This window comes from Nilaparvata lugens, chromosome 4 (assembly GCF_014356525.2).
Source record: "Nilaparvata lugens isolate BPH chromosome 4, ASM1435652v1, whole genome shotgun sequence".
NCBI lineage: Eukaryota > Metazoa > Arthropoda > Insecta > Hemiptera > Delphacidae > Nilaparvata > Nilaparvata lugens.
In genome coordinates this window covers 19,731,408-19,746,337 of record NC_052507.1, presented here as the reverse complement: position 1 = coordinate 19,746,337, position 14,930 = coordinate 19,731,408, and the positions used below count along the sequence as shown (strand labels likewise).

Genomic DNA, 14,930 nt, shown 5'->3' with positions numbered 1-14,930 from the left:
CCTCTACTCAATCGGTATTCTGAAGTGATAAAAATGTTATCAAATCTGATCGGAGGCTACTCTAATAATAATGTTGCTCATTATAATTATCGTATCATAATCTTGTCACAGTTCTGAGGTGATCACAGCAATGAAAATCACGGTCTCAATTGCTATTTTTATCAGGAAAATGATTATTTCCAAGTCTTCCAATGAAGTTACCTGTGAGAATCAATGATGAGATATAGAAGTTAGATGGGTTGAAGCGGGAAAACTAAATCAACTGAGCTCAAACCATTGTCAACTGTCCTAGGAATAAGTGAATCACGGTATGAAATGAAATGAATGACGTCACTGCCCAAGTAAATATCGAGCATAAAGACAAAGGATAAAATTTCTTGACACTAATTTTATGAAATTCTATGGGGTTTGTCTGTAATCAGGAATTTCCCAGATACATATTATTTTAATTCTCATCCAAGATTGAGTATAGTAGTATAGAGGTAATAATCACCGGTATCACATTCTAGTTAACACCGGCAATATGCTTTACAAGTTAATGAGAATGGTTGTTCATAATTTCCAATGCCTATTAAGTCTGCAGCAAAGTGTCAAATTGAAGACACTGTTCAGAGCTCTATGGCTTCCACATTAGAAATTATGTTAATTTTAATCCACGTGGAAGTAGTTTTATAAACGGCCATAAAAACAACAGCATTTCTCATAAGGTCTGGTAGGCTACAATAAGAGTCGTGATGCTCCAATAGTTATTGCGAATCCTTTCTCAATCGGAGGTTCAAGTTGTGGAGCTTGGATTCATACAGATGGTATAAAATAATGCAATCCCACATTCCTTCCTCAAATCAACAACATATTACTAGAATGAAAGTCCGCCAGCAGCAGCAAGTCTGGCTATTTTAATGGCTCAAGAAAATAAATTTCGAGTATCCTCCTTTGCCTAAACTGTTCGACGGCGTTTTCTCCGCGCCAAGTTGGCAATGGTGCGCTAACCTGTCTGTGGTTGTGTTCTCGTGACTTACGATTGGCGATTGCGAAAAGCGATACCGGAATATTGTTGCTGTCTCAACTATTCATTGACCGGAGATTTATCGGATCCATGAATGTGCAACTACAACTACAATAGAGTCGAGATAAATGGTACCTGAGTGCAGTACGGGCTGAATGCTCTCCCAAGTACGGCGTGCATGCATTTGTAGAGACCTCTCATTACGAATCAAACGAGTAGGACGTCACATGGAGTACCTTCAGTCGTTTATCTTCTGATGTCATATTCAATTCTTGTCGCAGGAGTGGAATATTATGAAGATAATCAAAAGTTTGAAACCAAGGTAATCCAATAACCCAATTATAACAAAAAACTCTATTTCAAAACCAAGCAATTGAGAAGCTCTATTCGAAATCTGTTAATTCAAATGAAAAACATAGATCTAAACGAAAATAATTGACATGCATCAATATGTTAACCACAATGTTCAGAGCCTGGATTCAACAGGAAATAAATTACTGAGTTCACATACATATAATGTATAACTTCCTCTAGCTCAATGAATGAGATAGATTATGTCTTGATATAAATACTATATCTCGATAAAGACTATATGAAAAGTATGTACAACATTGTTGAAAGCTAGCAAGTAGTCTAGCAAGTGTTGTAATGAGTAGTGGCAAAATAATGGAATTTAGTGGTGAAAATCAACTGTATCTGCCCTTTTTCAAGTCTAGGAAGAGCTCCTTCTATAATTTCGTATAGGTGGAGAGACACAATGGATTTTAATGTTTTTAAACTCGCCGGATCATAAAACATCCAAATGTTTCATTATTTCTATTATTACTATTTCAATGCTAATGTTGAATAATGTATTAAACGTTCAATACTTGATTATGATAATCATGGCAAAGCTTGCCAATATTCGAGTTTTGAAACGGCGTATTTCTAGGGATGATAATTATATCAAACATATATAGGCTGGAGTATCACTTCAAAATGAAATTTCCATTTGGAGTATCGTCAAATTCATCAGGTTTGAAACCACTATTCACTATTGAAAATCCGAAGAGAAATACGAAATTAATTCTTCATTTCATTTCATTTTTAGCCTAGAACTTAGGGTTGAGTGGTAGAGAAGTCTAACTTAGCCTAATAAAGAGTAGAATATTTTTATTTTCAACTTATGGAGATTTTATCGTCCTGTTTCAGGGAAATGGTCAAGAGGGTTGACTAGTCTAGCAACCAGGGTGGCAGGCAGCCGCCTGGGCTCCGCCTGGGTTGCCGTGTTCTGTTGCGGCTCTGTGCTGGTCGACTCCCTCCTGGTTCTCCCTGGGCCAATGCACCACGCCGCACTCTCCCCCGTCAACACCAACTGGCGCTATCCTTGCGGCAACACTCTCATGGCGAGTCCGATCTTATTCAAATCTAAAAAATAACTCAACTATTTTTGGTAAATCAAGGAAGAAATTTTGGATAAGGTTCCAATACCTCAATTAAATCACGTCAATTATTACAATCGATTCCATCAAAACCGCAATAGAATAATTTGTCACTATTAGAATTTTGGTACAGCAACGAGTTCTTTCTAACGTGAATGCATTTTTTGTGATTGAAACAATCTGAAACGTGTATGTATAATATGTTTAAATTATTCACTTACAATGTATTATAATACACACTTGCCAAAAATCGACGCTCTGTCCGACTGGGTTCAATGAATATCATAAACTATTAAACTGCTGTGGAAAGGGAAACGCTCAATTCTGATACTATAATTAATACAGTACTGTTAGTCGTAGTTTTCTATACAATAAAATGATCCAATATTAAATAATGATTTAGATCATACGGTATATCTATTAAGAAGAGTAATAAGAGAAATAGTAATAATCTTGAAAATAATTGAAACTTGCCAAATCGACGCTCTTCCCGATTAACTTTGATGGATGTAATAAACATTATGGAGAGGGACACGCTGAATTCTTTTACTATAATCATGGATAAACCATATATTGATTTAGTTCATCTCTGATTTAATACAGTTCTGTTAGTCGTGGTTTTCTTTACCAATAAAATGATCCTATATTCAATAATGATTTAGACTCATACACGGTATATCTATTGAGAAGAGTAATAAGGGAAACATATATAGTTGATAATAAACTTGGTGAGAAGATGAAACATCAAATTGACTTTGTTTCTGATTAGATTTTTAATGTTGTAATTAATTTCAGATGACAAGATCAAAGAGCCTGGCACGATGGAGGTACTGGAATGTTGAGCATGATAATGATATTGTGGAAGGCAAGAAGCATCCAAGCAACCGGCCTCTTCGCAGAATACGAACGCAGATAAGACACACCCAAGATCATTTCATCAAGCTTCAAAGGGAGATAGCTGATATATACTCAGGGGTGAGAATTTCGCCATTAATCATACTTACTCCAGATTCATATCAAGAATAATATGTTTTATGTCACGATTATCTGGTCCAGTGGAGTAATAAATAATCAAATCCTCGTTAAGAATAATGAGACTAGCAATTTCAATCTGTTAAAAAAAATCCTAAGGCCATTTTAACAACCCTCACTCCCTCTCACTTGCACTCAACCCTAGAGAATGAAGATGTAAGATGTGAGAGAATTAAGATACTGTTGCTCGCTTGGCGCTGTGGGTTTAGAATAGATCGAGGTAGATAAAATAAGAACTATAGTGGAACTAAAACATCTTCCAAATCGGAGGGATATGCGGAACAGAGAAAAGTAGGGATACAGCAACCGCGATGTTGCTTTGCTAGAGCAGACAGCGTTCTATAGTCTTTAGTGAGTCAGTTTGGCTGCGTACCATCAGAAATGAATTAAATCGTTATATATTATAGGTACCATACAACACTAATCCCACACCTCCAGTGGTCAACTGCTATGCTCATATACCGCGAGATGAAGGGCGCGATCTACAATCCAACGGCACTGTCAAGTTGGTAGGCAAGTATCACAGAGGAGTTTAGCCTGCGTTGCATGGAACCACCCACAGAAACGTCTGGTTATCTTACCCACAGACACATCGATTTTTGAATGTTCGATTTTTGCCGCTCTTATAAAATCGACCAGATTGAACGGAACTTGGCAAACACATGAACACAAACACATCATCTGTTTGCCAAGTTAATCTAATAGAATTTATAAGGAAGGTAAGAAATCGTACGCCCAAAAATCGATGTGTGTAACTGAACTAGATGTGGGCACAGTCTCTAGTGAGTGTTCCAACACCCCATGATAAGCATACGTAGTTTCCTCTCTGAAAGCACTGCAATGAATAAACCTGTCAACTTGGCAACTACACTTGTTTCTATGACCACGGCATCACTCTATTCTCGTTCTGATTGGCTGAACCTGTTCTCCATCTCCCTCCAACGTTAAATCGTCCCTTCAGGCAAAAACGGAAGAAGACTTACTTAATTATTGTACAGATTACTTGAACAGTGCCTTTTAAATTCTATCTACTTTGAAATAGATAGTAATTTCATTTTGATATTTTGATCATAATTATAAATTCACTATCAATCAATTATTCTGAAACTCTTTTCATCCAACTATAAATGTATCCGGAATACATTATTGATGTTGAATTGTGAGTTAGATTAGCGGGTCTACTTTTCTTCCAAGTTTCCTAATATTTTTCAAATAATTTCCAGGTTATGAAGACAGTAACAAACGTCCATTACAATTGGTTGCCAGAGAAGCAGCTCCACTGGTTTCAAGTGGAACTACGATGTCTAGACAAGCATACAAAGGTGATACAAATATTAAATTCAGATTAACTAATCATATCAAATATAATGAATACTGGCTTAGAGAACACAGCAATTAATATTTCTCTATTATTATTCTATGATATTATTCTATGATAGCAGATAGATTGATGAACGGCTTACGACCAGAAAAATAAAATAATACTTATGATGGATTTACATTGTAATGTAATGGTGAAATTCATTTCCAAAATTTTACATTATTCAATAAATTGATCATGATCATTTAAAAAAAATCATTCATGCACTTGAAATTATACTTCAATTCAAGTTCCATATTTCAAAGATTTCTTATTCCATGAAACCATTAAAGCCCAATAATTAAAAACATATTTTCCAATTTACGAAGCATTTTTTATTGAAAAAATCAGAAAATTGTAATGTAAAATTGATCTCGTGGTCCAATAAAACAATATTGTAACATTTTTCAACTATTAACTCTTAAGATACATAATAGGTCTACTACATGGACATCACGCGAAGACTAGGATAGTAACTGTTCATTTTCAACGTTTCTCTTCAACTTCTCTACTGTCATACTATTTACTCTACTAATTTTATTCTATTTTGAAAAGGTTTAAAAAACTATTCTAAGAAGTAATTTTTATTGGATTGAAAGCATTATCACGTCAGGTAGAGAAGAGAATAGCACTTGGTTCATGAGAGAATCAATGAGATCGAGAAGAGAGAATATAGAGGGAATCAATGAGATATAACTGCTCGGGGATAATGTAACAGCTGCAGGCTTTTTATTGACAAGAGGAAAATCAATTCGTATTCATTAACCAACTAGGGAAATTATTTTTATTTCCATTTATAGACTTTGATTTCTCAACGGCAAACTTTTTAAAAGAATAGGTTTTACAAAATGCATTCATTTTAATACTTTCAAAATCAGTTAGTAAGAATTTTTGTTTGAATAGGTGGAACGGATGCTACCGGCCTTGCATAGTGGTCTAAGGAACTACTCAGCAACATTTGAATCATTAATTGGCATCAGAGACTTCAGCAGCATCTATTCGAGATCTGACTACAACAGACGATATTATCTGCTAGAGCGCATAGCACAAGAATTGCGAAGTGTATGGATGAGTATTTTAATTATTTTACTCTATTCCAACAAGATAGAATGCAATTTTGAGGTTGGGTATGGGGCTATATGGTCATAAGCAAATTATTGTATCTGGGTGAATAACAATAGTCCTAAATACTAGGGATGATTTCTCAAATAAACTAGTTTGATGATTCACTCAACAATGATCATTTCTCTGAGGGTGAGAACTCATATTACTATTGCATGTGGCCCAGTTTTATAAAGTTTACAATGTTTCCATAACAAAACAATATTAATTGGCTTCACTCACCTACTCAACCAGTAATAGGAATAATTCCAAATAAGAGAAATTCAGTGTAAAAAGAGATAGAATCGTAAAACTCACAGTAGTAGTCACATTTGACACATTTGCTAATGTGTCAACTGATAAATTATTAAAAGCAAAAACAGGTCAGTAAAAATTCATTTATATAATATATGATATTCATTTCAATAATAATAGGCATCATAAAGAGCATTGAACATTGGAGTCATCGTACAAATATCGTACTTCAATATTCAAACCCGTATTTCAAAGTAGAAACTATATTAGGTGGGCCTAATATGCCTACAGATAAAAGTGCGATATATCTTAGGAAGTATAGATCCTTATTTTTTCAAATTACTAATCTTAATACTTCTTCCAAACAAACTAATATGGTTCCGATGAATACACGTGATACTGTGTACTGAATTATGCAAATTGTGTTTTTCAGCTATTATGTGAAGTGGAAACTGGCATGATGTACATGGGACTGGCAGTACGGCCCCCGGGGCGACTCCTGGAAATTCACAGGCATTTCAAAGAATTAACAATGGACCACACAAGGGTGATAATACAGGATTGGGGAGTGATACTCAGCTACCAAAACTATCTGGATGACTGGACAAGAATGATAAGAAGGGTAGTGGGTAAAAAAGGAAATATGGCTTGTAAAACAAAGTCCAAGAAATCAAAGTTTCATAAGCGACCCTTAAGGTAGTTTCTCTGTTGCCACGATACTATTATAGAAACATTGCATTCTGCGATTAGAGATGCTGAGAACTCGCTGATGTATTGAGCAGTCCGCTGAAGCTAAGCTTGATCACTTATTCCTCAGCTACTCCAAGAAATACAAAGTTAAAAGTTTAAGTCAGAAGGTTTTACAAATCAGAGCTATTCTGTTGATATTAGTTGCGAAAATTATTCTGAAGTTATCTTGAAATCCCAAAGAATATTATAATGCCAGTTTCATAGTATTATTTTGTATTGAGAAAATTCACACAGGGCAGGTAGGCCTACTGCAACTGGATCTTGATGAAACCGATTGGCAAGAATTCATCATGAAATTATAAAGTTTCAATATTAGTTTGCTTATCCCAATTGATAAAAATACCAAAATACCAATGTTAGTTTTTTAAATTTGGAATTACTTTTGTAGTGATATTCAATTTTCAATCTCTAATGAATGGTAGAAGGCAATTACAATACATTCTAAGACATGACCAACCAAATCTATTTTAAGAAATTTTCCATTCACAAGTAAAATTGAAGTGGATATTGTCTAAACAAGTTCATTCGTGGACAAATACGAAAATACTTACGGTACTTACACGAAAATTGGTTCTTGTTTTGAGTTGAACCTATCATAAGTGAAGGTTGAGAATAGGACAGATGAACATGTTTTTCTTCCGAAATCTAAACACTGATAGAGATTTTAGAAAAGCATGTGCAATCACTGCAGAAAACCATGAGATGCGAATCTGGGTCAGCCAATGAGGTAAGTACCGCAGTCATGAAAGCGTTCTAGGCTTTCTTTTAAAATTCCATCGATTGTCAATCGTGGGATTTGAAACGATTGGTTCCCAACCACAAATGAGAATTGGGATAGAGGTAGGCGACTATATGACATCTTTTGCACTCGAATAGTTCAAAGCTCACACATGTTAGTAACTTGATTTTCATATCTAAGTAATCAATCTTGCAAGTCAGACTATTCAAGTACTCCAAAATCGTCGTCAAATTGAGTAAAAGCTTTTAACATCGGAAAGATTTATTGCTATTCGAATTTTATTCCCTATTGAATTAACATATAAACGTCAGTGCATTTCATGATGCATGATGTCTCCCGTGTTCAATCAAACTGCTGTTATTCAATCATTCATCGCTATTTCTGCAAACTCATTCTTCTAAACAGCCCGAAAACCTCTGGAATGGAAGAGAGACTGAGTTCCACCAAACCAGAAACGCTGGCAAAAATCCATAAATCACTGTAATACGTACCAAATGATAGTAATTGAAAGAATAAAAATCAGTACTCTACAAAAAAGTGATAAAATTTAAATGCATCAAATAAATACAGAATTAAATGTAAATTTTGCATTTCTAAACGAATGATTTCAATCGAATAGTCATTTTTATAACATGCAATCTGTCTTGAATCATGAATATATTTTCATACATGATTACGAATAAATCTTAGATTTGAATATTGATTTAATAGTCTTATTGAAAACGACTTCTGTTTTTTGTGCAGTCTTTCTCTTTAATCTTACAGAATTAGTAAGATTTGTACGTACGGATAACTTACCTATTCTATTATCACAAAAATATGGTACAAGAGTATTTCAGATGAATGTCTAGATTCAATAAACGAAGGTGGATACTATTTGAAAAAAACTTGAATAGCATCATCTGACAATAATGATAATAACGAATAATATTCGAGTAAACTTTTTGAAGTAGAACTTCAGCTAGAAGACCAAACATTAGTCAGACACCAAAATAAAAAGACTACAAAATGATTGTTCAAAAATCATTCCCATAATTATTATGGAGGAATATTTTCAATTATTGTAACTTAGAGCCAAAATACAGTACATCAGAGATGGTCAGTCTAGAGAAGTAGGCCTACCAGATAAATTTGTTAGACTAATGCCTTCTTAGACCTTTGATCAAGATAAAAACTTTCTAGTATCACTTCCAATCTGAAAGTAACGAAAGTAACTACTATATTATTGAAATATTATGAAATAGAACATGATAAGAGATTGATTTTATCACTCAAAAATATTTTTGTATCATTGAATTATTCAAGTATTGTTTCCTAGCTGTATACGAATAGGTTTATGATTTGATTTTGTTTATTCCCTGTATGATTATTCTTATTTAGGTAAATCTCATAGCATTCAAATCAGTATTATTTTCTAATAATATAGTTATTATTTTTTATTAGGTTATAAATTTGTTAATTTCCAATGCAAAATCATGAAGGGTTCATTGTTTTAATTCATAATGTTCAATTAGTGATTACATTGAAATGGCTACAACACTTAATACTAATGAAGCTGAGGTCATGATTTTGAGCTTGAAAGCAGTCTAAAATAAACAAATTAAGAATACAATAAAATGAGATTCATATATGCTCTCAAGATAGTTTCCTTGTAATTATTATTAGAAATAGAATTGTATTAGTAAGAAATAATTTACAACAAATATCAAATAGTAACTTACTAAACAATGTTAAAAGTGAATAAATAAGTGCAGTATTATTCTGTAAGTTTAACTATTTGTAACTTTATAGTTTTTTCATTATTTATTATGTCTTGGATAGGAACATTAATTAGAATTCAAGTAAGAATAGAGTTTTTAAGTTCTTGACAATGTTAAGGTTATTGAGAAATATGCTGTGATATCGAAAAAAATGAGGTAACAATAATTATTAAGATTAATATGAGGAAGAGTGTTTGATCTTTGAGAGATGATGAATGTTTGATATTTAGTTTTTTAAGTGTGTTTTTTACTCAATCTTTTTAAACTAAGTTGATACTAGTGACTTTTTTATTCAATTCAACAAACTGTAAATCGAGTTGTTAGTTTATCAATTAATATTTGTGGCTCTGTTAATAAATAATAAAATCATTCACATGATATCCTCCTCATAGCTTTCAGCTTACCAGAAGGCTACTAAATAGTTTCAACTGTGGAAGCTTTTTCGTGAGAATGAAATAATATTTCTCATTGATAGGCCGATACTTAGTTACTTACCGGTACTTCAATAATGTTCATGTTATGATTATTATTGTAATAAAAGATTCTAATTACACTTTGTATTGAATAAATAGCTATACAGAATCAGATTGGTAATTATTCTCCAAAATATCTTTATTCACAATATTAGTGTGAGAGTTTCAGTAGATGAGTTTAATTGTTGAATGTTATATTATTATCTATATGATATGATTAACCGAGCGAAGTGAGGTCTAAGATTCAAGTCGACGGTTTGGCATTTCTCTTAATGTTTAAATGCTTAAATGTTTATATGTTGCGCATTTACGGCGAAACGCGGTAATAGATTTTCATGAAATTTGACAGGTATGTTCCTTTTTTAATTGCGCGTCGACGTATCTACAAGGTTTTTGGAAATTTTGCATTTCAAGGATAATATAAAAGAAAAAAGAAGCCTCCTTCATACGCCAATATTAGAGTAAAAATCAGACTACAGAATTATTCATCATAAATCAGCTGACAAGTGATTACACAGATGACTGTGTGGAGAAGCCAGTCTATTGCTGTATTCCATAATAGCCCAGTCAATAAAGGTTTTTTCGATCCGAAAATTAAATAAAAGCTGAATCTTTTACCATCGATAGAACCCTCCCAGAGGGTCATTCTCCCAAAAGTCCCAAGAAATCCCCTTGGAGCTTTCCCCCCTAGCCCCCCTCAAAGTTGAAAAATGCAGGTAATCACGGAAAATCAATTATCTCTGTACCCATTGATCGGAAACAGTTCTATTATATGCCATTCGATTTGTTACATTATAGACTACAATATTGATTATATTCATTTTTCCAATAAAATTAACAGTTTTCTTGATAAAATAATATATATGTAAAAATCTAGGGGGTTTGCGATTTAATTTTTTTGTTTTCTTCGATTAACTTCAAAGCAAGTAGTTTTAAAGGGAAATGAGCCGGATAATTAATGTAGCCACTCTCATTGCAAATCCATTGATGTATATTGTTATGTATTTGGGATTCGATTTGACGCTGTGGAAGGGGAAACAGTCGACGCGGAACGGCGCAGCTGACTCTCTTAGCCATAGTAAACAGCAAACTGGAAATCAATTATCTTCTAATCGATAATTAATTAATTATCTTATTAATCGGAAAAAATCTATCATTATGTCATTCGATTCGTTAAATTAAGGACTACAATATTAGTCAGATTCATTTCCTCAATAAATCGAACAGTTTCCTTGATGAAATAATATAATGTAAAAATATAGGGGTTTTTCGATTTGATTTTTTTGTTTTCTCCGATTAACTTCGAAGCAAGTAATTTTAAAGAACAATGTGACAAATAATTATTGTAGCCACATTCATTGTGAATCCATTGATGTATATTGTTATGTACTTGTGATTCAAGTTGACGCTGTGGAAGGGGAAACAGCCGACGCGGCTGACTCCCTTCACCATAGTAAACAGAATAATACTGCTGTCTACATTGCATCTCATTTACACTATGGCCTCGAAACAATTAATTTTTTCTATTGTTTTGACATGCGCTGTATATAGATTTTCACTTTTCAATATTCTAAAAAATATTACGATTTTCTTGATTTTACCATGCTCATGATAAAAATCAGGATTTCGTTGTTTGCTCACAGAATTGATTATATTAATATTTGAAGTGTGCCTTCTCCATACGAGTCAGAGGTAACACAATTTGATAACTCTAGTTTCAGATATTGATGTTTTTCAACTTAGTTTCATGATATATTATGTGTCCAACTCCTTCATCTTATCCTTATTTTGTGAAAAATGAAGATTCAAAATTTCTTTTCATAGCTTTTCTTGTGTTTTATCTTGTTTCATCACTCTTTATGATTCAAACACTCGATAATAGAATGAATATCATCAAATCACGTGTACAAAAAAAAAAAATAAAAGGGTGGGCCTACCTGACATACTATATGATAACACTGTACTCCTGATAAGTTGAAAATTTTCAAGCTGAAAGTAGATTAATTTGTTGCACATTCGGTTGAAATATTAACAAATGTTACCAAATATTACCAATATTATCACATATAGTGAGAACGAATTACTCTGAAGCTTCCTATTCTCACTGAACATGAAGAGGCAATGCCAACCCAGAATCGCAGTTAATTCAAATCATTATTATCAGAGCTTTCAAATTGATGCTATGTAACTATGGATGTTATCCCCATCTCAAAATTTCCCTATTCATCCTTATCATGATTCAGAATAAAGTAGTTGATCTCTATAATCACAAAAATCAATGTACAGTACCTATAATAAATAGTAAAAATAACAAAATTTCTAGTACTAATGCAACTTTTTCTAGGTATGAATTTCAATGCTCATAAAATGACTTTTTGTCAATCACAGGCAGAAATTCCAATGATCATCATAATAGTAATTAAATGGAAATTGTTTGTATTGCACATTGTTCGACGTAAGATAAGCTACATCTTTAAGGTAATCAACGTATTTAGGATTATCATGTTTATGAATGAAAGCGAGACTGTGATAGAAGATTAGTCAAACTGAAATATAAACATTATATACAATGCATATTTCTGATCAACTATAATTACAAATGATAGTATCAAGCCGAAATGAATTGAGCAACTGAATTTCAAAGTTACTATCCACTGTTCAAATCGCACTGTGATTTCCTTTTACTTCCAAATAGATTGAATTGCCTCAATCTTCAACGTAAAAATTATTGTAAAAAAACAGTGGAATGTGAACGTCATCCAAATAGAATTTGAATTTCAATTTTCAGATCATGAAATTCATAAAAAACTAATTCTTGAGAGGAGAGTGATGAATTGCAAACAGTGCAAGTAACATTGATACAAAGCGATACAATGAAAATCAACATCGATTAATTTAATACTGGACTTATCAAACTTATATTACCGTTAATTTATATTATTTTTAAAGCTTATAAAATGTAAAACCAACATTTTAAATTTTCTCTACTGGAGCAAAACATCGATAGAAAATAAAGAAGAGCCCATTATAAGCACAGTATACTAGTGTACTAGAATTCACTTGAACTAACTCATCACTTCAACCCTTCAATGATCACAATGAACTAGAATGGTATAAAAACCATGAAATTGATAATCAGGTACATTTTTCAAATAGCTTCACCCAACTAAATCTGTGAATGCATAAACAAAATCTGTGAAGTCATAACAAATCATGTTCAATAGAATTAATTTGAATGCTTCAAATAGAAAATGATCTATTCTTTTGATGCCCTAATCAAAATCAATTTCAATCAACATTAATCGACATAAAGAAAAGCTTTTGCCAACCTTGTGTAATGAATGACAAGATGCGAGTGGAGGTGAAAAATCGATATGTTAACAAAAATAATAGAAGATGATGAATCTTCTTTCAATTAATCTTATACGTTAGGGTATTTTGTGGTTAAATGTGAAACACTTTCATGATTTTCCTACCTTTTATGCATGCTTACTCTTTCATGTTTGCATGGCTTTCATCCTTAGAATCTACTGAATTTTCATATTGGACTGTCTAAATAATGTAGATTCAACTAGTAAGAACGGAAGATAAGCTACTTTACAGAGAGAATCATAGAAAGTTTCAACTCAACAAGCCCAATGTATACATTTTTTTATGCCTCAGGCGTCATATATATTTGGCTCAACTGAAGGTATATTATCAACCTGGCTTGGAGAATATTAACTGTAGAAAACAGCAAACACTGCTCGCTATGAAATTTCAGGAAATTGCCACTGTTAACACTATTGTAATCTATGATTCATCTCAGTTTTTGACATTCATAACTTATGATAAATTTTAGCATAGAATTATGATAATACACACATATTTTAAGTATGTATTATATTATGTAATAGTATGAATATTTTATCGGTTGCAAACAATATCTTTGTCTGTCATAGAATGCATGATTTAGCACATATATAACAACAAAATGATTTTTGAGAATTTCGAGAATTAAAATGTGGAAAATTAGTTTCATCGCATGGCAAAACAATAGACAAAATTAATTGTTTCGAGCGCCATAGTGTGAATAAGATGCAACTTAGAAAGCAGTAGGCCTACTACTGTATTTTACTGTTTACTATGGTGAAGAGAGTCAGCCACGCCGTACCGCGTCGACTATATCCCCTTCCACAGCGTCAAATCGAATCGCAACAGTATACATCAATGGATTCGCAATGAATGTGGCTACATTAATTATTTGTCTAATTTTCTTTAGATTATTTGCTTCGAAGTTAATCGGACAAAACAAAAATCAAATCGAAAAACTCCTAAATTTTTACATATATATTATTTTATCAAAGAAACTGTTCGATTTATTGAGGAAATGAATCCGACTAATATTGTAGTCCTTAATTTGACGAATCAATTATAATTTCAATAATAATTGGAACAAATTTATAATGATCTGTGATACAAATAATGGGTAAGATAGAAGTCCAATCAAATAGTTTTTCTATTGGAGATTATCACATACTTAATTAAGCATTTATTAAGCGTTAATACTTTTAAAATAAGCATTTTAAAATTAAATCTATTTCACTTTAAACACTTTAATTTAATCTATTCCACTTAGCGGAGCACGGGTAACACGTGATCGTAAGTAATATTAATATTATCAACGATTTTACTTAAAAGAAAATTTCAAGAACAGGAATAAGATGTCGCATAAGAACAAGTCGTAAGATGTAAGTACTGTATATTATTATCAATAAGCACATCCCCAGATGCTTTCCAAATAAACGCTTTGATTTATTCCAATAACTAGCAGAAATAGAAACAATATAACTAATTGGACCAAGAAAATTATTCAAATGAAAAAGTGAAATGCCTAGTCAGCGGTCAGATGATTATTATTGAACCTAATAATTTGATGGAATGATGATTGATAAAGTCTTAATAGAATTCTGTACAGAAATCGGTCAAAGTCTAGCAAAGATCGAATGATTAAAATGCAAGTTACATGCAATCGAGTGCCAATAAATTTGTTA

The 14,930-nt window shown here is 32.5% G+C and overlaps 1 protein-coding gene across 1 annotated transcript in view; it reads left to right on the top strand.

Moving 5' to 3' along the window:
- The window catches only part of LOC111047910, a 36,799-nt gene extending 26,796 nt beyond the window's left edge, over positions 1 to 10,003 (top strand). Inside the window, exons 2-6 of the mRNA XM_022333767.2 lie at positions 2,198 to 2,391; positions 3,223 to 3,402; positions 4,683 to 4,781; positions 5,723 to 5,881; positions 6,609 to 10,003. Of these exons, the coding sequence (XP_022189459.2) occupies positions 2,198 to 2,391; positions 3,223 to 3,402; positions 4,683 to 4,781; positions 5,723 to 5,881; positions 6,609 to 6,875 (899 nt within the window). The 3' untranslated portion in view covers positions 6,876 to 10,003. The remainder of the gene's footprint in view (positions 1 to 2,197; positions 2,392 to 3,222; positions 3,403 to 4,682; positions 4,782 to 5,722; positions 5,882 to 6,608) is intronic.
- Positions 10,004 to 14,930: the final 4,927 nt, after the last annotated feature.